We start from the raw sequence: 23915 nt of genomic DNA, 5'->3' as shown, positions 1-23915 counted from the left end.
TTTAAAAAACAAGCATAAAATTAACAGTCCATCACATTAAGGTAAGATGTTGACCACTCTTTAGCAAACCAAGCTGTACTTTGCAGCAGTTCAGTGGCTGCCTTGTGAGTTGATGGAAGATCTTTGCTGGACAGACAGGAGTAGCTGAGGGAGAGGAAATAGCAACAGATAGCTAACTTGAAGAGAAAAACATTTCTGAGTTAAAGCTCTGAATTATCTTGTCCCAGTTCTCTGTTCTGTGAGTTGAAGCACAGAGATCTGGATTTTAACCCCCCACTGCCTCCAAGTTGTCTGTTCGTCCAATTACGAAAACCACTATTTCTGAAACAACTCTAAAAAATGAAGTCCAAAACTTGTTAAAAGAAATAATAGCTTCTAAACCCAACTGTTTAGAAGGAAACCACATACCCTGTTTACAGGGCTGAAGCACGTTGCAATATGCTGCTTCTCTTCAAGGGGTCATAGAAACTTTCCTTTTAAAGTTCTGCTTTTAGCTCACTTCTGCTTAAACTTATTTATTTCTGCATTTCCTTAGTCCTTCTCTGGATCCTTAGATTTTGGGTGTCTCCTGTGAGCTTCTCAGAATGTTTTTTTCACTGCCTGTGATTCAGTGTTAACAGTGATGCCTTTGCAAGAAGTTTTATGGCTGTAAATCTCAAAGGAAATCTTTGGGAATACAACTTGAGGCTCACGATTCAGGTAACAAGCTGGCAGACTGAAAAGACATTGGTACCTGTAGTTGTGTTCTCCACATGAATGAAAATACTAGAGACACAAAATGCTGCTTTTTTACAGAATTGGACTTCCTGACTTACAAAGCATCATCCCCAAGTCTGTGAAAGGAGAGAGACTGGGGTAGTTTTGGTGTTTGGAGGGTTTTTTAATTTTAGTTTGGGGTTTTTGTTTGGTTTTGTTTTTTAACAGTGATGTCATTACAGCACACAAAGCAATATTCCCTAGGTATTACAGATACTTTACAGCAAACTGAACACTTCTTGAATCATTGACTGGGGCAAGATTTTCTGGTTTATATTGTACAGAATGATATCTGACACAAGGAAGGCCAATGCCCAGAGGAACCAACTGGTCTTGCTAACTGGGAGATGGAAAAGGAGAGCTACAAAACAAGAGCAGAGCCTCCTGTCCAGCTCAGGCAGTTCCTTAAATGGCCTTCCTCACACAATCCACAGCACAAGGTCAGAGCACATATAGGAACATACCACAAACTGTGCACAGAGACTGCACATTTATCAACTTAGAGCAACTAAGCCATGCTGTTTGTTGCATGCTCACATCTCCACCCAGACTGATCCCTCATTTGCATTTTAAAGTGTTCACAAAGGACATGAAGTTGTCCTTTTTTCTTTTAGCTCACTCCTAACTCACCATCCTGTGTCAGAATATCTAACACATGTGGTACACTTCCTTCTATTCTTTGTGCCCTTTTGGAGAAGGTCATCTACTGCTTGAACTAGGAGCACTTAATTAATAGTAAATGACAGGATTTGTTTGCAAGCAGGCAGAGGATCAGTGCTGGGTGGGGCAAGACTCCTGAACATCTTGGCCCCATCATTTCTTTGACACCAGTCAGGCCAAGGGCAAAGACAAACCAAAGGATTAGCAAGTTCCAAATCACATCCTGCTGTGATCCTTGTCTGTGAGCTGGGATGTTCTCTCCTGGGACTCTCACTCCATCAGTCAGTGTCCCTGGTGGGGAGCTCCCTGCCTGCTCCACCCACTTATACATCTACAGCAAAGTTAACTCCCTCTTTACACTTAGGGGCTTCAACTTAGCAGAAGGGAAAATAAAGTGGGGCCACTGACAGTGGAGAAATGACAAAGACATTGCATCCTCCTCTGCAGAAGATCATTATTCCTCACAGAAAGAATAAAATTAATTCCCTTCACTGGCCAAGTAACACTCAAACTCCATTTCAATCTGATTTGAACAATGGGTGCAGTTTATTCAATATGTGGAGCCTTCTTCAGCTCTAGAGTCAGGACAAGAGATGAACAGCTGGCTCTGTGCTGTAGCAAAGGGGCATGGTTAGCTCCCATGTGCATATGGAGCCTCTCTGGATACATAAGACAAAATAAAAATACTTAAATTTTGCTCAGTGAGTTTAATTACTTTGGAAAAAAAATCACAAAAGGACAGACTTCTAAGAAAGGAAAAGCAGAGTAAGAAGTGAGAAGAAACAGGCTCAAGGATCAAAAAGAAAAATGAATATATAAAGTATTTTGAATTACTTTTTTTTCTTTTACTTCAGAGACCAGGGCTCTATTGTAGTACTCTACAACTTTGAAAAAAAAGATTGAATCTATATCAGGAAAAGGACAAAATCATCTATAAGGTTCTAAATGACAGATTCAACTCTCTACTTTCCATGCCAGCTCAACTCTGTGTTTGGTAAAACAAATTTTGTCCCATCCCAAATATGTATATTTCCACTGTTAAACACCAACTACCAGTAACTCCAGTGGAGTGTTACAGTAAAGATTTCCACAGAAATTTGGACTTGTGACAGGTAGGTTTGCCTCTCTTTTATAAACCCACATCTTCAAGCTTTGCTTATATATAAAATCAGATTTTATATATGTGTGTGTATACAATTTTATATATGCGTGTGTATATAATAAGCAAAATTGGGGGTTTTTGGGTCCTTAATTATTTTTACTAGCCAATGTCCTCAAAAGACATCTCTCTTAACCTTTCCTTGCTAAACTTCAGTATATCTTTTCTCTGTATCCATAAATGCAAACTGCCTCCTGTGTACCCAGACATCAGGCAGAGAATTTTAAAGATCTAATACTGTTAAACAGGCTAAATGCATGACTGATACACCAGTATTTACACTATCAGAACATCTCTAATCCTGTGGAAATTCCATTTATTTCATACTACAAGCTGTATTTCAAAAGTCAAACAACTCTGATTTTTCAAAACTGCATTTCACTGATTCTGACCTGACAACTTATTTCATAACCTAATAAGAAGATTTTGTTTATTTCTCTCAAAAGCATGAAGTTTCAGATACAGTTCTGGTCCAAGAACTTTGTGTCTGCCATGCCTGATCTAACTTTTAACATACAGCTTATAGTTCGGGGGATTTTTCAACTTTAATAATCATAGCAGGCTCAGGCAAAAAATACTAGAGGGAGAAAATACCAGCAGTATTGAGAAAAGAAGGCACATAAACAGGGAAAAAAGGAGCACTATGTAAGGTTTATAGCAAGGAACAGAAAGATGCTAGGATTCTCTTCCAACATCTTCCACAGTTCTGCTCCGAGGACTCGGGACTTGGAACTTCTCTGCTTCCTCCTCTCCTACTTAAACTTTTTGTCTAAACCAAACCAGTTTTCTTTGGCAGTGTCAGTCTCAATTATTAAGAATTCAAAAATAAAGCAACTCCTAGCCTTCTCTGCAAAACTAAGAAATTCCTTAATAATCACCTAGACTGCATAAACTTCAACTGTCAAGAGACAAGAAATCCAAACATAAAGCTGACACTGTAGGCTTCCTCCCTTTAACTGACCTAGTAAGATCTTGCAGTGCACAAACTATGCAACACCACATTTTCTTAGTCTTGAGTAATAAAAGCAACAAAATCACAAAGTAAAAGTCTGAGCCTACTAAACCAGCATCTTTGTCAAAGTATGAACAGGGAGGAATGGCTGCTGACCTCTTTTTTCCCCCCCAGGTTTTGTGTAGATATATGGAATCATATAGTAGAATGATTTACATACTTTAGTAAGTCATATTTCTACAGTATATTAGAAACTACACATACTACATGAAGTCACTGAAATTATAACATAAAAGCACTTTTGATTCAATATGGATATGCCTATATTATTCTCCAATGCTGATTACTGAATAGATTAATGACACAAGCACTAAGATACAAGCAGCAGTCCATGTTTATTAAAATATAGAAAATTCAGGAAATAAAAAACTTCATTTCTGATACAAAAGCAGCCATAGAAATGACTATAAAAATAACGCATATAGTCAAAACATCAATGTGATTACTGAAATTGTGCTTTAAATGAAACTCAACTTTTAACCACAGAAATTACTGAAATGTTTCAGGACCTCAGAACCCAGAGACGTGGGTGGATCTTGCAGATGGCAGTCTTTTTGGAGGAGGGAAAACCAAAGGAAGGAAGTTCTGACCTCCTTGCTTTGGGGAGAGTTCTTACTATTACATTTCCTGCCAATGGCTAGCAGTTGAAACACTCACTTGTGCAGCAGTTAGCAGTGGTCCTCTCTTCTGAGGGCAAAACAAAATGAAGAGAAAGTATAAAGTGAAGAGTAAAGGGGAAAAAATGAGAGAAATTGAGGTCAGAGAAGTATGTGATTCTAATAAAAAGGGAAAAAAAATTAGAAAAGAATGAAAACCCTCAAGCACAATAGTGACCACTACAAACATACAGGGAGATTTCACATTTCAGTGCCTAACATTTGAAAGTTCAAAATGACAAACAACAGAAGCCAGCTTTATTTGAAAATGCAGAAATTTCTCAGAAAAACATAACACTGGTTGATGAGCTCAATATTCAGAGCCTGTTTACTGCAGAGGAAAATGCAACAGATAATACAGCCTGCCATGAATTAAATGTTGGCTCAAGAGTCAAAGCTTATGAGTTGATGTATCCTTCAAAGTGTTTTAGCCTATCCAACACCAGTGTAGATTTTAGCATCCTACATGCAGCAGTTGCCTCCTCTTTTGAAGATTATTAACAATTTTTTCAATTTAGGGACAAAATTTGTACTGACACCCTGTGTTCTTTCTCCCCCATCCATTTTAAAATTGCTGTTATCTTTCTGTTCTACTGCAGAGAAACTCTTCGTATTTCTAACACGTAAGAAAGCATAAAGAGAAGAAGCAGGTACCTCTGTTATACTCAGCAGTAAAACAACTCTACGGTAGGAAAATCAGGTGAAAAACCCAAATTGTCAAAATCCAAATTATTACTCTGTGTGGAACTCCAGGTAGGGCTAAAAAAATCTTTTTTTTTTTTTTTTTTGTCGATAAAGACAGGTCTCTAACTCCAAAGATTATCTTAGATCATTGAAATTAATTTCCAGTAGGAAGCAGGAACCATGACAATTTATAGGTTATTTACTCCTGAGGCATGTTAGTGAGTGCTCAGCCCCTGAGCATTCATTTAGTTCCTGGTTATACCTGACATACCTGAAACATGCCTGGGACCTATCAAAAACCAGGGGGGTTGCATGTGCTGCATATGGATTCTTAACCAGCATTCCTGCCTCTAGCAGCACACCCCCAAAATCTCACTTCCTCTTCCTCAAGGGACTGAATTTAAGACTGACACATGAGACAGTGGGAGGGTGAGGGTGAGAACAAGAGCCTCTAAGGAAACAACACCACCAGCAGCCTTTCAATGAATATTTTTCAGTCTTCTCCCTTTAAACCACTGTACTTCTTTTCTTCTTTTTTTTGCTGATTCTGAGCATGCAGGCCAAGGAATAGTTGTAGGAAAGGCTAGGTGGCAAGTATGGATGAGAGGGTGAAGAGAAAAGCTGTCAGGAAACAGATACTGAACCACACAAGTTCAGTCAGTTGCCACACTCCAGCTTCCTACTTTACCCAGCAGCCTCACAGAGTAGAAGAACTGCTGGAAATCAGGCACTGAACGAGCAACTCTTGCATGACTCAGCCATGTCCCTCTGTCTTACAGGATTGCCAGAAACTGGGCTGCAAAGGGAAACGCCACTTCCTTTACTGTACTGCAAAGGGAAGGATTTCTTGCAGGGATGGTTTAGGGGAGTGTGCTTTATGTGGGGTAAGGGTCTGGCTCTGAAAAGCACCTAAACCAGTAAAAGACCTTCAAATGATCTCGACAAGACCCTACTATTTGTCAAAGCATATTGAAAACCAATATTCAACATTAAAAGTGTTTCTCTCAATGTAAGGTTACATTATCATTCCAATTTTTCACAGAGCTGATCTCTGTCAAGACAGGACATGGTTGTGTAAGTTCTTATCCTACTTTTCTCTTGGAACACAAGTATTTTCTTATCAGAGAAGAAATGTGTTTAGTTTCTTTAGCACTCCTTAACAGTACAGGTTCATTCCAAAGATCAAGTAATGTGTTCAGCTGGGTTTCCCCTGGGTGTAAAAAACCCTTTATCATAGGTGTTTAGCCCTTGAAATGAAACTTCAGCTTACAACATTGATTTTAAAATTGCATTTACTGGAATGATGTCAAATAGTTCTTCAAATTAAATACTTGAGGATGGATGACAGCCTGGAAAATTTTTTGAACAGTAACAGTGGTCCATTGATGCAAAACTCTTGTATCTATTAGCAAATGTCCTCTGTCTCACAGAGGGACTGAGGAAGCACTCTGTCTCTGATTACAATCCATGTGACTGTGGGACAACATGAACATATGGGATCTTATTAGCCATTCCTGGCTTTCTCCAGATCATGTGCTTCAAAGGCACACACAAAAAAAGTCATTACTTTTCCCTTGTGTTTCCTACATTTTCTTCCCTTTTATCCACTTTAAAAGCCACTGTCAGACTCCAGGAACAAACAGTTTCAAAGCCATCTCCTTCCAAAAAGTAATTGGCGTTCTCAAAAAAAAAAGAAAAGGCAGCATTCTTTCTTGCAGGGCAGACCACATAGTTCTTACTCACTCATGTGCTGCAAGCCAAGGTTGGGCACTCACAGGCATAACCCATCATGTGCTTGGATACACCAGTGGCTCTGGAAATCCATTTATCCAGTGGCAATGAGTTCTACAGCTTAATTACACTCTCTGAGAGTAAGTACTCCCTCATATTAATTTCAGCTATGGCTTTGCTGTGGTTTCCATCACACCTAGAATGTGTCCCAAACACTTAAAAGTAATAAAAAGTTACAAAGCAGAACTTAGGCTTAAACAATTAAGAAAAAAACGAATCCCTGAACAATTCCCCCACCCACCCATCTTGTACAGTGAAATCACGTTTTAACCACTGCACTATCCCTGAAGCTACATTATACCCATTTTCTTTCAATGTTCCCTAGCAGGGCTACCACCAGCACAGCTCCAGCTGAGCCACCAGCATTTTCAGCAGTGTGCCTTCTGAACGTCCTCAGAATAGCCAGAAGTAAGTTACTGCTGCTTTGAAACAGAATTTACATTAGAAAAAGTCTGTCTCTTATTAGTTAGGCAGAGTACTGGAAGCACCAGCAGCCAGTTGTAAAACTTCATTTGTATCCAGAATTCCAAAGCCATTATTTAATTTGTTTGGAAAAAATGTAACTTGAAAAAAAAAAGCCAACAAAATAATTAAATAAGAAGACGTGTTTGTTATTAAAGATCCATAAAAATGCAAGTAGGCTTGAAATCCAAAGGCTCTGAAAATTAACACTGCAAGTACATAAAAAGAAAAGCGTACTGAATAGGGCTGGCTGGAAAACAACAATTCCATTTTGCTAAACATTTCAAAGCTTTGAAATTTGTTTTTGTTCCAATATGAAACAAAAATGAGACTTTTTCAAAGTTTTCATGAAATAAGAATAAGAGAAAGAATATTCACTCCCTCTGGACCTGAAAAAAATCTTCCCAACAAAGCTGTCTCCAAAATAGATAATGTTTCCATGAAACATTCTGGTTTTGATGAAACAGCATTTTTCAACAGGAAAAAAAGTGTCAGCAGAAATACCATAGCCATTCTAATAGCAAAGGCTTATCTAGATCGGATGCTTGTACGAATAAATTATGTTGAGAACTGAACCAATCTAATTATATTTATATAGGTCCCCATGAGAACATTGTATCATTCTTCTTAGAAAGATAGTCTGTAAGATAATCGATCTATTTAATTTTTTTTCTTGACTAAAGATATTTCATTTGAACAATGTAAGAGGAATCAGAGAATAAGCAAAATCTGAGACGTACCATAAGTCAATTTGTTATTTACCTGGGGGAATTTTTCTATAAAGCTATTGACATTCTTATTCCAAAATAAGATTGGCTTTAAGATTTGCAAGATTTTTTTTAAGAAACTTAAACTGTGGTTCTAAACCCATATAGATTTAACAGAATTAGGCTCTAATATACTAAAGGAAAGTCTGTGCTTCAAAGTTCAAGCCATACTGGGCAGGACTGTAGAAAAACTTCGTGCAGTAAAAAGTTCTGCAATGAAAGGGAGATGAACTAACGTTTATAAGTCTCTGCATCTACTGAAGAGGAAGAAAACACTCATATTTTATGGAATACTGCACACAGAAATTCCTTACTCTGCTGAGTGTGTATTTGTGCATTAGCTTATTTAAGCTCACTTTGGAGAATGGTTGGCTCAAGCACAGCTGGATGCCCCAAAAGTGGCAATGAGGACAATTTGATTGAACAAAGCCAGGTTCAGTTGTTCCAAAGAATGTTGGTCACAGAAATAAATAAAAAGGCAGATAATCTTTGCCTGCCACAGCAAGCAACATATTCTTCCATTAATTGTTCTCACCTTCCTCTCGTAGTTCTCTGCAAAATCTTCATTCCGGCTAAGCAGCAAGATTTTCCTTCCCATCTCCTGCAGTACTGCTCGACGTCATCTGTGGAACTCAGGGACTGCAGCTGCACTTCACTGAACATGCCATAGGCATCCTGGACAAGGAGGCATAACCTGCAAAACATTCCTCCATTACTCACTGGCATCTGCTCATAACAAACCAGTGAGCAAAGTTCTGAAAACAATGTTACAAGCTTCAGGACAGGGCTTATCCTACACAGTATCTGCAGAATTCCTATCAAGTAACGTATCAATAAACAAACCCAACATCTTTAAAGGTTTTCTCATGTACATTTTCAGGACATAACAGGGCCATGAAGCAGAGAAGCATGACTGAAACAAAGAGTACAAGGCTTGCACTGGGGATTAGGTTAATTAACTGCTATGCACTATGTGGCTTGTGTACTTAAAAATGAATAAAATTGAGTTTTTGCCTTACTTGAGGTGAATTCTACAGTAAAGACAGAACAACGACAGAAACATAAATATGTGTGTGTTTAAATATAAAAACTCTGCTTAGAAGTAAGCAAAGCAACATATTTCACAAGTAATAATCACCGAGACTGGCAAAGCAAGCATTACATTTTCCCACACTCTTTTTTTAAAAAGAGTCCTCAGGATGCAAAAAAGAGTGAAACATCAATTTTTCTTTAAAGAACAAAACTATACAAAACAACATAAAACTGGAGATTACTATATTGAGAGTTGGGTATGAAGCCCAGAGGAACTATTTTAAGAAGGTAATTAAAGAACCTGCTAAACAAACAATTTGATTAAAATCTATGGAAGTAGGGGCTGTAGGGCTGGGAAGTATTGCTTAACCAACTTGATGGCATTTTGAGAAGATAGTACTGTCATAACAGATAAGGCAAAATCAGTGGATGTCATACATTTAGATAGTCAAAAGCACATTTCACAAGATTCTGCACCTGAGATGAGAAGCCACGATAGCATGAATCATGCAGGGCTGGAGGAAGGAGGCCCCTGTCTACAAGATTGGTTTTAATTGCCTCAGAAAGAGACAGTTAAGCATGGAAACTTTTCAAAGGGAAACAAAAATTACCTTTGAGGGTAGCACACACATTTTCGTTTCCAAATAAAACTCAGGGGTGCACCAGGCAGCAGAATTCAGTTCATTTCAAAGGTACATGCCAAAACTACCCTCCCCAGAGTGGCACCATTGTTCCCAGCAAGCCAACTCCAACTGCTTTTGGAACACATCCTGTAACGTACATGCACCCTGAAAGCATTCAACAGCAGTCACTGTATCTTTATAAAATACATTTATGAGCTAAATGAGCTCCTACACTGAAGAAATCCATGTGTTTTCTTCACATGGAAATGTAGGCACATGGAAGAGCCCTAATCACACTTTCCTTGTTCATTATGAAGTGCCTAACTTTGGCTTAGACCCTCAAGAAGGCTGCATTTGATACAAGATACAACCCAAAGGTCTTCCTACATCAGCAATTGTGCGAGCACCAGCTAAGAGTCCTCATTTTTCCAAATGCTAGTGCTGGTTGTAAGGAACAGGGAGGGATAGGACTGGGTACAAACAAAGACTCACATATTTTCCCCATACCTCCAGCTACAAAGGTCCCATACAAACCCAGTCATCATCAGAAAAAAACCCAAAAGAAATTAGAAGAACTATGTTTGCCTGCTGCTTTCCATGTTAGGACTTTGAATTCAGTTAAGAACTCCCCTGAGTTTTAACTGATTTGACTGAAACTCCCCGTGATATTTTTATGTTTGGAAAACCAGAGTTCATATTCTCTGAACATTTCTGAAAATCAGATTGAGGGGAACCGGAAAAACAAACCAAACAGTTTTGCCTACGTTAACAAAATGTTGACTGTTAATTGTGAAAAATTAGGCCTCTGTATCTCAGAGCAAGAAGGGCCAACTGTGTTAGTGTTTCAGATCAGATCAGTTCAGCAGTCTCTTAACTGATCACTGGAATTTCTCAAATCTTTAGTGAGACATAACTGAACACAAGTAAGTCTCAGACTAGCTGGCACCAGGGTCATATTAAGTCCTCTGGGACATGTTAATTGCCCAAATAAAACTAGCTTGGTTGGTGCTGAAGACATCAGTCAGTAAAAGAGCATTTTCCAAGTCCTTTTAAGTCAAGCAAAGAGATGGTTTCTGTCAGACATGGGAATCTCAACACCCCGCATCCCTGACCACATATTTCCATTCCTTTGTGGTGGCACATAAATGGCTAGGACAGGAAGCTCATCTGACCAAAAAATACTGTAGCCAAATCATCATCTGCAGCAGCATCATCATCATCTGAGTTTCTTGAAAATCAACTCTTTAAAAGTAAACTGCTACTTGCATGGAGTACTGCTTCTAGGCAAGGATGTGTTTTCCTTGAAGCTGCCACTCCAGCTGTCCAAGGTGTGCAGCACATGCAGGAATCCCAGCTCACATGACAGGAGAATGGTCATCTCATGGCCATGCTCAATGCAGAGAAGAACTGTGCCATTTGTGGCTTCTATCAGTAATGTTCCCATTCACACTGGGAATACATTCATGATTACTGGCATCATGAAGGAACACACAGCAGCAGATTCCAAGTGCCTTTGCTCTGTCAGGTTCGTACACAAGCACAGACAGACACTCTATTTACTACACTTGCTCTTAACAGTATCCAGAAGATAGTCACAGTTTCTCTGCAACATGCATTTAAAATGAAATGTGTGTATTCACTCACTTAGAAGTCAGAATTTCATTAATAACCCTTCAGACGCCCAATTGCAGACTGAGAGAAATATCCCAGATCAACACCATGAATAGAAGTTCCCAAACACATTCTCCCAGCTTCCCTTTCAAACAGTATCAATGAATGATGGCAAAATCTTGAAATGCTATACGTGTTTGAGGGACAACTGATTTTCCCACTTAATGACTATCATGAAATCAGCTGTATCCCACAACAGATTTAGCAATTCACTTGGAGAACTACCCTCCTGTTCTCTGGAACTGGTTCTGTTCTTATGGATTTTGTACATGCTGTCAGATCACTGACAGTAGTTCAGCTGCATTCAGAGCCTTTTGATTCAGGACCTTAACCTCCTTACCAGTACTCTTTTTTCCCTTGATTTCACTTTATTCCAAGAACAGTGCATTTGGATTATTTTCCCATGTTGCAGAGTTGCTCTCATATTACAGCAAATGTTCTCACAAATTAATTTTTAGCAGGCAGTCTAACTGTGATTAAAGCCAACAGCTTGTCCCATTACTTTTTCCCCCTCTTTGAACCTCACTACCACAACGAAAACCCAAACATCAAAATTATGAGACAAGCTGCAAAGCCAAAATGAGTATCTGCCCCCCAGGAATTCAGCATTCATGTTTTGTGCACATCTATAGGAAATACCTCTTTTTCATAAAATTTGGATTTGTATCAGTTAATAAGGTTAAACATACCTTTACCAATGCCTTGTCAGCATGCATAGTACTGAAATGTTAAAAAAAAAAGACAGGCAACATCTCAAATTTAATCAGTAGTGCTTGTGCAGGGAGGAAATAGGTGCTATCTTTATTTTTGGGACAACAGGATGTACCCCTGTGTAAAACCCTCAACTTAAAATATGGGTTTGGAAACTGAAATGTGTCATGAAAAATAGCAGAGAACTCACTCCTGGAGAGAGGGGTAGCAGGAAAGCCAGTAGAGGAACAAATGTAGGAGATGCAGACTAAGGAAAAGGTGAAGTATGACACATTGGTAATAGCAAAGGGGGAGAAGATAGGGAATGATAAGAAGTGAGGCAGAGTTTAGCTTTTTTTTTTTTTATGTAATGACACAGTAAGTCTCATGCAAAAGCTTGGGAAGATTTTGTTAATTTGCTAATAGCCAGAAGCAAGGATGGGGGCTGGAGGAAGATGAGACTGATTGCCCTGCATTATTTCTATGACTGTGCTGATCTTTAGGACAAAATGTCTCCCAGTAGGAATCTGGAGGGGATTACAGGATTAATGCCATGCCCTTCTCCCAGTTAGTCACTCTTCATGGGTAATGGGTAAGCCCTTCTTTTACTACTATGTTTTTATGCATGAAAAATCATCTCTCTCCATACTGCTGCCTTTTATCAAGCAGCTGGCTTTCTGGAGAGGTAAGGGCAATGAAAGCCTCCATTTTTGGTCACCTCCAGCCTCCTCAGCAGTTGGGGGGAAAAGATTAGGAAAAGGAAGATCTGCCTGGAGAGGAGATGAGAGCACAGGGAGGCCAGAGCAGACTGATTACACTGACGCTGCCTTTACTGAGTCTCTGGAAAACAAACAGCAGAAATTTGTCACGAGCAGACCTTAACCAACACGTAATTGTTTTAGCCTTGGGTAGGAGGACAATTGTGTGGCCCAGGGCAGCTCTTCTCCATGGCAGCTAAGCTGAGCAGTACAGCACGAGGAGCAGGACAGCCAGGCAAGCTGGCAACACCACCACCTTTGCAGCACTTTGCACAGACCTCCTTAGTTGCTCTTTCTTTGGGAGTGAAAGGGGGGAATGGGAAAATGCCTGAAAACTAATTGACTTGTATTAGCTCTGATATTTGCTCATTCTTTATCTTCACCATCCATGAGACAGCTGCTGCTGTTTTGTTTGTCAGAAGGACTTCTTATCTCTGTGAGGTGCGGTCCTAGCAGAGGCATAAAGCACACGAACATAAACACACACAAACAAAACCCCCTCTCCCTGCATCACCAGAGGCACAACACTACCTACACAACTCCAATCCAGCAACTTGTCTGGTCAAGTCTCAAGGTGGAGCTGATTAACTCCTGCTAATATGGCTCACATTCAAATTGTAACCTGCAGGACACCACCCTAGCTGGGTTTAATTTATCCCTACCTTATGAACTCCTTGCATTCACCATTCCCATATAGTAATTGAAAAATCAAACTCAGAACACAGGGACAACTGTCCATCTTCCCCCTTTCAGCACTAACATTTCTCTATTTAACACTATTATATATCTATATTATATTTATTTTAATTTAATTTAACACTATTATTTTTATATATATATATATCCTATTTAACACTAGTATTTCTCTGTTAAAAGCATATAATAAGTTCCTTTATGCTCCCTTTTGAAAAGAATGTACCCACTCTATCCTTCTTCAGGGAGACACAAGATTTAGAGTTTTCTGCTTAAAATCCATACCATTTGCTGCCAATAAAAAGTGAGTGAAGCTCTACAGAACACAACTATGGACTGAATGCTACAAATACAAATTAATGATGATGGTAACTATCTCCTTCTCTGCATAGGCTGCAGAGGCACAAAGGTACAGAGGAAAACACAAGCACCATTGTTCCCAGTTTATAAGGGGAATGTTAAGCTAGAAGAAGAATCCTGGTCCAAGTACAGACATTTCTAGCACCCAGCCTGATGCTCTGGTTTGAAGAACTGACATGAACAAAACAGTGATAATTTGCTTTGAAAACTGGAAGTTTAAAACTACTGAAAAGTACAGTTTGTGATCATGTATGTTTTTATTTGGCAACTGTGGAAGGGCCCAGAAGAAAAGAAAGTAAAAGGCAGTTCTGGAGTGCTGGACCTGGCAGAAGTATTGGTGGAAACTGCACATGATTGGAGTATCACCAGGGCAATGACCTAGTCTTATCTCAGCATCTCAAATAGAAAATATGTTGCAGAGGACTCTCTGGTCTCAGGAAAGGAAACTTTTATTTTTGCAGACATCTCCTAGCAGAGGATTTCTGTAACACACTTGCAAATACTCACTACAGGAACTATACCAAGTCCCCCATTTTGGATTTTCCTTGCCGTTCATTACAATTTTTATACATATGTTAAAAAATGGAGTGAGAGTGTAAGTTATAAGATAACTGTTAATAACTGCTTATTTTTATTCTCTTCCTTGAATCATCACACAGTTTGACACAAACTGGAAAATCAAATACCACTTCCACAAGCTCTTTCCTGATCCCCTGCCTGCTGATTGCTTTTTCCATTTCTTCATTCATGTTAATCCTTCCACCTACTATTTTCTGCCTGTGGCCTGAAGAAGCAGCACTTCTGTGGGAAACAGCTTTTGTGCGTAGGAAGAGACCTGCATGAGCCAAGGGTGTCAGCAGAGCTACCTTTGCAATGCTCAGAGTGCTGGTGGAGAACAGGGCTGCACTGCACTGCAAATGTTCCCACTCAAAACATGGAACACCACCTGCCTGGTGGGAGCTATATGCAACTTGTCAGGAATTGGTGTAGCATGAAATCCAGCTTTTTCTACTTGCCATGACAACCACGGCTTCACATGTGACAATTTCTTCCTGCAAAAACCATTTCTTATATGAAGTTTTCATGTGACACCACGCGAACTTTTTAAACTCTCCATCTGACACTGTCTCTAAGTGCACTTTTGAATGAAACTGCTGATGTGTGTGTTTTATTTGTACATGGAATTTCTCTCAAAAGTAAACAAAACATTCAAAACCATAAAAAGACATTCCTGACATTCACTCAAACACGATATAGAGCCTAAGCTGTAATTTCAAACAGTTACAGAGTTGCATTTGAAAAATATTTTCAGTATCATCGATAGCTTCACTTATGTCAGATTCAAAAATGAATACTAAGGTTGTTCTACATTCATAGTTTAGATCCAAAGTAATGATGCCATGTCAAAAATGAATACTAAAGTTGTTCTACATTCATAGTTTAGATCCAAAGTAATGATGCCATGTAAGTCAATTTTCATAGCGATAGCTGGTTTGGAAGACACAGAGAGTTAAGGAAAAATAACTTCCTAAGTATTGCCTAAAAGTTTGTATAAAGGCTAGGCCACAATGGAACAGTAAGGCCTTCCTCCCTCCAGATCCCCTGGCATCTCAACCCCCCATGGGACATAATTTATGGCCCTTCTGCTAAGATCCATTCCATACAGCTTGTTATGCAAAGAAAACCAATTTTGAGTGGTAACAAAAAAAGCAAGCACATCAGATCACCCCATCATGTTTCACCCACTGTGCTGTTAATTGTAGTTGGTAAGAAAAATAATGATGCACACCCTCCACAGGTTCTTCAGCGTACCATTACTTCACCATGGAATCCCATCACAACCCCTTGGTTATTTCAGTATACAATTCAGAAAAAATACTATTTTCCTGCATGTCACAATTTACTAATCAAGAGTGAAAATGTACATTTCAGAAACTCATTTGAAAACTGCTCAGTTGAAAACTGCAAGTCTTTCTTATGGATGATGTCCAATAGAAAGATTATGTTCCAAATATAACAAGTAATTACCACCCAGTCATTTCAAGTACTTATCTGTGAATCTGAGGAGGGGTTCTTTGTTTATTTTTTTAATCTCAAGACTTTGTAATTATTGTTTTGGCATCCAAGAATTCCAACAGTTGGTGGGGTGCTGCCAAAAAGATCTTTTCTTGCAAGGTGCTCAGCACCCTCCTTTCCAAGAAAATCAGCATTCAGTTGCTGGTTCTGGCAGCGTTTCACATCATCTTTGCTGCACTGCGTTTCCTCCACGCCTCAGTTCCTTATACGTAAAAATCAGAATAAAAGTCCTGTCTTCAAAGAGTGATCTGAAAGCAATAGCTGAATAACACGATTGTATCTGGGAGGGCTGGTCCACAAAGCCTATTATGTGTGCTAGATGCCATTTGAGTTAGGGGAGGAGGCTATATATATGTATATCTAGAGAGGAAGGGCTTCCCTGCAGTATCAACTCATTTCTTTCACACTACAAGACTCAGAGAACTCTCAGCTTGCCCTGCAGAGCCCACAGTGAGGGCTTTACAGCATCTGGAATGAAGCAAGAACACAGTAGAAGCGGTGCTGGGGTCCCTTATCTTTCAAGACTGTGTTGTTTGTGGATTCACCAGATTTACTTCTGAACCGCAGAGTAAGTATAAAAAAGTGGTACCATGAATGGGATCCTGGAAGATTTTATTTTAAAAACAAGAAATCAACATGCAGTGAGTATTAAAAAAAAACCCTGCCCATCAGCAGGCACAGATGATCCTAAATCTCATTCTTGGTAGCACTGGACTGCTCATGCATTTCCTATGGCACATGAAAGGTAAATGAAATTTAGCAAGCCCGCAGGATTTCTTACACAGCTGTGGCTGTATTAAATAAGACACTCTGCTGTGTCAGTGCCACATCATCCCACTGAACTAGCAGAAAAGTATAACATTCATCAAAAATCAAGGGCAGAGCAAAGAGCCAAGAAGAAAAGCAGAAGTGCAGGCTTGCCAGGGCTCCCTACCCAGCAGAGAAAGGCAATTTTCCGCCTTCTCGCAGGGCCTGCCGGGTGTGTTTTCCACTCATGCTGTTTTCCTCTAGCCCTGTTAGTGGCTGCCTGTCCTAGGTGTGTTTCTAAATGAGGGAGAGGGAGCGTGTTTGTGTGTTTACAGGAGTTATGGTAGCAGTTCTCAGCAGTCCACTGAGAGTTCTAGGAAACGGCCCCTGTTATTTTATTCTCGGTCAATGTCAGCTCGTGTCAGGCAGCAAAGATCACACAGGACAGCCCTCTCCATCTCGCAGTCCTGGCCGGAGGCCTCAATGGGAGAGGGAAAGGGAGCGAGCTGCGAGTGGGCGGAGAGCCTTCCCAGCACTCTACCAACCACTGCAGGAGGAATTATGATAAACACCACTCTGGAAACCAGATACAACAGTACATTGTGTTCTTCTTCGGAAAAACAACCCGACTTCAGCTCACTTAAAGTAAACAGTTAATCCTGTTTATCTTTTTTTTTTTCTTTCTTGATGAGTTGTTAACAGAACAATCTCTTCTGCAAAGCAAATAAGAGATCAGTCCCTTAAATTCATACAGATTTTTTCTTTCCCCTAGAAAAAAAAAAAAGCAGTTTGATATGTAAACTTTCTACTATCAGCAAACACTGTGGAATAACAATCTTTCTTGGCTTAAACTGCCTTAACAAAGCGATGCCAAAACTGAATGAAACCTTTCCCTCACTTACATATTTTATTTTGGAAAACTGAAGTCCCAAACAGAATGTTCTATTCATCCCTTTTAACTACTTCGTTTCTGAAAAGAACAAGCAAAACTGGTACACCAAAAAAAAAAAAAAAAAAAGAATCAGGGTATTTGTTGTCCTTGCCACTGGAGCACAGGGTGCCTGGGGAGTAGAGATCAGCTACTGAGCAGGGGGGTGGCTGGTCCCAGGTTTTCTCTGAGAGGTGAAAAAAGAAGAATCAGACTAATTGGCTGCAACTAAGGTAACAAACTGTTATCCTCCTTTTCAAAAGATATGCTTACTGTGCAAATTCATGGTGTCTCTGACTTCCAATAATAAGGGTGATTAATCAGAAAAGCAGCTGGAATTGATTATGTTGTTTTGCTGGAGTCACCACAGTCTACCTATTGACTACTTCTTATTGGGGACTTCAACCCAGTCCACTGAAAGCTACAAGATTTCCCAGAGGGAATTTTAATTTTTAGCACTCGAGAGTTTAAATAGTTCTGAAAGTCAACAATGAAAGTGTGCTAAACATGCCTGATCAGTAAAGTTTGTTGATTTAGCTTTTTATAATAATAATTAAAAAAAAAATACATGATTTGAAAAACTGTAAGAGGAGAAGAAAAATATTTCTGTTTTATTTTTACTCATTTTGCAAGCTCTTGAGATTCTGTGTTTTCTGTGCAAATGATATCATGAAGTGCAAAAATGCGAATTCACATGAGTGAAAGTCTGATTTTCAGATTCTTAAAAGAAATATTTTACATGCAAAATTGTTATATTTTTTCCTGTTTGTTTTTTTTTTTCCTCCCCTTGACTTCTTAATTTAGTTTGCGTTTATTTTTAAATTTTTTGCAGCAGTTGCTGAATTTACTCTGGTGAGCTCTAATGTGACAGAGCAGGAAAAAGCAGAGCTATTTCCCATTGCAGAAGGGAGGCAAGCTGGGGAAGCAGCTGTCAGTGGCTGGGGCCAGAAGCCCAGAGGAGCAGCCTCAGGACTATTCCCTCAATCCACCACTTAGCCCACCATGGCCTCCAGGGAGGACTGGAAGAGCCAGTGTTGGTAGGACAGGACTGCTGCTGAACACTTCATCTTGCCCCAGGTGCACCCTGTCATTTAACTCCCACCCTCCCAGAGCTGCACCTGCACAAGGAAAGCATGGTCATCCCCTCATGATCCTGGCTTTGGCCAGCCAAATTTGTCCCCAAATTGATGGACAGTCCCCAGCCCTATCTGTGAAGGATTCAACTTGCACCAAGGTGCTGCAGCTCTCAGCAGGGTGGGTAGTGGTGCAGGACTGCAGGGAAGAGGCAACAGACTTTGGTAAAACCTCTCTCTTGGGAAGCCAGAGAAGAATGTGGTGGTCCTACTGTCTCTACTTTTTGGGAAACTCTTGGGTATATGAGAAGAAAGCAATAAACCTAAATAATTTAGGGTGCAGTTGTAATCCATGTCCATAAAAGACCCTCATGTCTGACCCCGTGGTGGTTGACCACCATCACACGTTCCTTCAGGAGGGAATGGATCATTGGAATGGAATGTGGATGAGAGGTGAATCAGCTGCAGATCCTCAGGAGGTGACACAACAGCAGGAAGAAAATGTGGAAGGTGAAGGAGACAAAGATGAGGAGGAAGTATTCTCTGGTATCACCTCTTTTCCACTTTCCTCCTTACACCTTGCTGTTCCCCATATCTCTTTTAGTCAGGGATTCAGAGGGGAATTGCTATGCTAACACTGGTATCATCCCATGGATGACCTACAAGTATTTCTGAAGGAGCACTTTCCCCAGATACACTGGGTTTTTTACATAAGAAATTATGGACACAACAAGCCCTGCTGAAAGAGAGGTGCAGATGGCAGCAGTTATTCCAATTTGAAAATGAAAAATAAAATTTATTTGCCATTTTAAGCTTTTATTTGAACTTTGCAAAATGACAAATCCCATTTTCAGTCACAGGTGAAGCAAAGCTTTATAAATTACTTTTACATGAGCAGTAGGTTTGGGCCATTATCTAAAGCTCACTCAAATTAATACCTTTTCATTGATTTCAATGAGATTTATTTCACGCTGTTTAGCAGGCAGAGAAAATATCTTGGCAGCATCAGTTCCATTCCTTCATCTTGATTTCATTCAATCACTCATACAAATTCCATGCTTCTCTTTTAAACCATCTAAACTGAACACCAGTCAAGGATCAAACACTGAAGCAATTTTATAAGCACCACACGTAAACTCAGTTGTAATTTCAAGGAATCATTTTTAGCAGGATCGGAACTTGGAATACAGCACACAATACATTAAAAAAAATCTTCAATTTGCCACATTCCCTCCTTTTTGTTTGTCTGTTGGGTTTTGGTTTTTTGTTTTTTTGTTTTTTTTTTTTTTGGTTGGTTTGATTTTTTTTGGCGGCATTTAATTGGGTAATTTTAAAAAAGGCACAGAGAACCTCTCACTTCTTTCAGCACTTTGATTATCTTCAGATGTGTAAGATTTTAAATACTATGTGGGCTAGTGAGAAGTGTCCTAAAATAAAGTCTCTGCCAGGGCATCTTAATCTCAATCAACTTGTGTACAGATGATAGTCTATATTTTATATCTCATGCATGTGGAATCCTATTTAATTGTAATGGCATAATCAGTAATTACACTGGATTTGATATAATAACCCTGATCAAATACTGAGAAACTGCATGCATGGTATATTTGATTCCTTTTTTTCACTTCTTGGTGCAAAAAAACAGTCCTGAAAATGAGAACCTATTGAAATATCAGTACAGCATAGTTTGTTCTCATCATTTATATTCCAAGGAAAAGAAGAGAACAGGACCAAATCTAATCAAAACTACAGGAAGTGTTTAGAGACACAAAAGATAATAACGTAAATTAGAACTGGATTAGGGCCCTTAGTAAGCCTATCTATTCATGCCAAAAGAGGTGATTTAATATTCTGTGGTTAAGATTCTGGGTTTGTGTCTTATCCAAAAGACTATTAACAATAACACATTGTTCACCTACCACCATGCCGGTGGTGTTACAGCCTCTGATTTGATTCAGCATAGACTCAAAGGGACAGGCACTGCTAAACATTTGGATTTTCCTGAGCTGTTACCCATTGCAGGCCAGCAGGAGATAGAACATCACAGCCAAGATAACAAGATAACTATGGTCTTTAAAACATGTGGTTTCCTGTTGATACTGTTCTGTATTGTCACATTTGCTGTCTTCTCCTCTTTTTTCCTGCCACACATTCCTTCTCTAATTAAGTCTTCAGGGTACTGCATGGAGGAGACATTAGGACAGGCACTTCTCTGTGCCTGCAGAGCACCTGAGATCAGGGTACACGTCCTGATCTTCACTGGAGCATCAGTGTCACAAAAGCAGATCAAAGCTTTGGTGTCGCCGTTTAATCATCAGTCTCTGCTGCTTACCCTTCTAAACCACAGGCAATAAGGGCTGGTATTTGTATTTTCTGAGTACTGTCAGCAATTTTGCAGTTGCATTTATCCCTTCCAGGCTCTTCATTTGAGTAGGATCTCTTTGTGCAGAAGGGTGTCAAATCAGGCTGCAAGGCTGCTCCTCCAGCCTGGCTCCACCTCATCCCCAGAGCAAAGCTTTCAGGAACTATCAGAGGGAGGTCTGGAGGTTGCTTTAAGGGGCTTCCTTCCTGCTGGACATGTGATTATAGGATGCAGAGAGCCACCAGCATATGAAAATGACAAAATTTAAATAAATATAGGCCGTATTTTCATGCATTGCCTGTTGTCATGGGACACGCTGTCCATGGTGTTCTCTCCCTCCACTGCCAGGTAATGTGAGGAACCTGTGGTTTTGGATCACTGTGACACTACATAACTCATGTACTCCTAAAGTGAAGCATAAAAAGACCCTAAACTTAAATACCAAAATATGCTAAAGCAAAATTGACAAAACCTTCAAACAATATTCTCAAAAATAGGACAAAAAATGCCTACACTTTTTAAAAATGTGATCTTTCTGATCACCCACTTTCAAAACATGTTTCCTAAACTCCACTGCTGCAAGAAGTGTGAAAATATCAACAAGACAAGAACACAACAAATGAAAACATTGTAAGTGAATCCCACTTGGATCAATTTAAGCATTTTGCTTTACCAATTTTAAAAAAACCTAACCAAAGTGGAATTTCTAAACAAGTGGTTTCAGAGTAGGAAAATGGCATTGTTTCAAAACATACCATTTCAGCAATTTCACAACTTTTCATTTGCTTCTACAAGCTTTTTATAAAAAGTTTCCATTATTTTACAAGTTGATCTGACAGAAAATTATTTCTTTGAAAAATTCCCAACCATTTTTTCCTAGAAATATTTTTCAAACCTCTACTGCAGCAACTATTCATTAACTTTCAAGGCTTTGTTTTGACAAAACATATTTATTCAGTACACCAAAGAAAAATTATCCAGTATGCCTGTGAGTAGAAGCAATGCTGAACAGTGACAGACAGAAATGCAACATATTTATTTCCCCTTCTTCTCTAACAATAGCTGTAGAAATACATTTGAGCATATGTGCTGGGTTGGGCTTGGGTAAAGTTAATTTTATTCAGAGTAGCTGGTATGGGTCTGTGGTTTGGATTTATGCTGGAAACAGTGTTGATAACATGGGGATGTTTTAGTTATTGATGAGCAGAGCTTGCACAGTCAAGGCCTTTTCTGCTCCTCACCCTAGCCCACCACTGAGGAGGCTGGGGGTGTGCAAGGAGCTGGGAGGGGATGGATGACCCCAACTGACCAAAGGAATATCCCATATTATACGGCATCATGCTAACAAGGAGAAAGAGGGGAGAACACTCATAATGATGGCATTTGTCTTCCCAAGTCACCATCACCCACATGAAGCCCAGTTTTCCTGGTGATGGCTGAACACCTGCCTGCCAATGGGAAGGGGTGAATGTATTCCCAGTTTTCCTTTGCTTGTATGAGCAGCTTTTGCTTTACTTGTTGAAATGTTTTCATCTCAAACCTTGAGTTTTCTCACTTTTACTCTTCTGATTCTCTGTACTATCCCACTGTTGAGGGATGGAGTGTGTGGCTGTGTGGGGCTTAGTTGCCATCTGGGGTTAAACCCCAACACATAACTTTTCTCCTAAGCAGAAGAAAAGCTCTAGGGAAAGCTGTAAAAAAGCTGCAAACATCTATTGCATGTTAATTTTAAATTTTGGAACTTACACAATATAAAAGCAAATTTCTGAGTTTATATCTCTTCCTGATTGTTAAAAAAAAGTCTGTTATATCTTAGGAAAAGTAGAAAGCTAGTGGGTAAAAAAGGTAATCCTTAACCTTAGAAAGAAAACCCAAAAAAGCCTGTATCCTTTATGGAAAAACCAAGAGGCTGAAACTGCTGGTGCCATTCCTGGAGATTGAACATGGCTCTAGCTGTCCTCCTGGGGGGCTACCAGGGTGGGATTCAGGCCCCAATCCTGAAAAAGGTAACATGAAAACTGCATTCTGCCTTTATATGCACCTGAAACAAAGGTACTGGGTTGGGTATGGGACCAGCAGCCTGCCTGGACACCACTGGGTATTTGAAGGAAGTCAGTGGAGAAGCCCAGTGAGGATCATGAACCCCACTAAGAAAAGGGGCTTATTCCAACCTCCTCCATTCTGTTTTCTCACCTGGATTCTGCTAGGCTTGAGGCAATGCTGACTCCCAACAGCAGCTGCAGGATCTGATCTGGATTTTACAGTGTAACTGCACCTATGGTTTCCAAAAGTGGTAAACCTGCATTTCCAGTGAAAAGGGGAAGAAAGACTCACAAGAATTTTCTTGGAGGAAAGATAACTACAACCCGTACCTAACCCAATTGGGATGTATCATTATCACTAGTTTTAATTTTAAAATTTCAACAGGCATGAACTGTATTTCACTGGTCTTTTTATGCTGGTTAATAGGTTCTTTTAATGGCAGTCCCACAAAACAGAAAATGTTTCACACACAGAACTAGGTTTTGAATAGTTTTCAATTTGTGTGGAAGTGTAATTCACCACAAACATTCCTTTTTTGACCAAGAAGTTATTTATCTACAGCACACACAAAAATTTATGTTCTCATAGAACAAAAAAATGCGGCATCATCTGGTTTGGGATGAAACACCAAAAGCACATTTAATTTCATCATACAATGGTTTAATTTGAATTCATATCTGTCTTTCCCCATTAATTTCCCCCTTCTCCCCAATCTACCATACTACATGTACGTTTCACTACTGCGTATACTGACCTTTGTATACCTACTGAACCCAAATTTCAATATGAGGTATCAGTGAAAGATTCCCACTATTCCACATTTTTTCATTCCACATGTGAACACTAGCTTAATCTTACAGCTGGTGTGTTAATGTATTAAAACTCTTACATAAACAGTGTATTCTTTGTATA

At 39.5% G+C, this 23915-nt stretch overlaps 1 protein-coding gene across 2 annotated transcripts in view; it reads right to left on the bottom strand.

Moving 5' to 3' along the window:
- SPIDR (scaffold protein involved in DNA repair) overlaps window positions 1–23915 on the bottom strand; it is a 196708-nt gene that overhangs the window by 18716 nt on the left and 154077 nt on the right. For both annotated transcript variants that reach the window (XR_011677433.1, XM_071419195.1), the window contains exon 11: window positions 8483–8641. Coding sequence is in view for 1 of the 2 variants with exons in the window: in XM_071419195.1 (XP_071275296.1) it covers window positions 8483–8641 (159 nt within the window). In the remaining variant the exon portion in view is untranslated. The remainder of the gene's footprint in view (window positions 1–8482; window positions 8642–23915) is intronic.

This window comes from Agelaius tricolor, unplaced genomic scaffold, assembly GCF_023055355.1.
Source record: "Agelaius tricolor isolate 1412-34295 unplaced genomic scaffold, bAgeTri1.0.p SCAF_2, whole genome shotgun sequence".
Classification (NCBI taxonomy): Eukaryota; Metazoa; Chordata; class Aves; order Passeriformes; family Icteridae; genus Agelaius; species Agelaius tricolor.
Note: the sequence above shows the minus strand (reverse complement) of the source record. Positions and strands in the feature narration are given on the sequence as shown.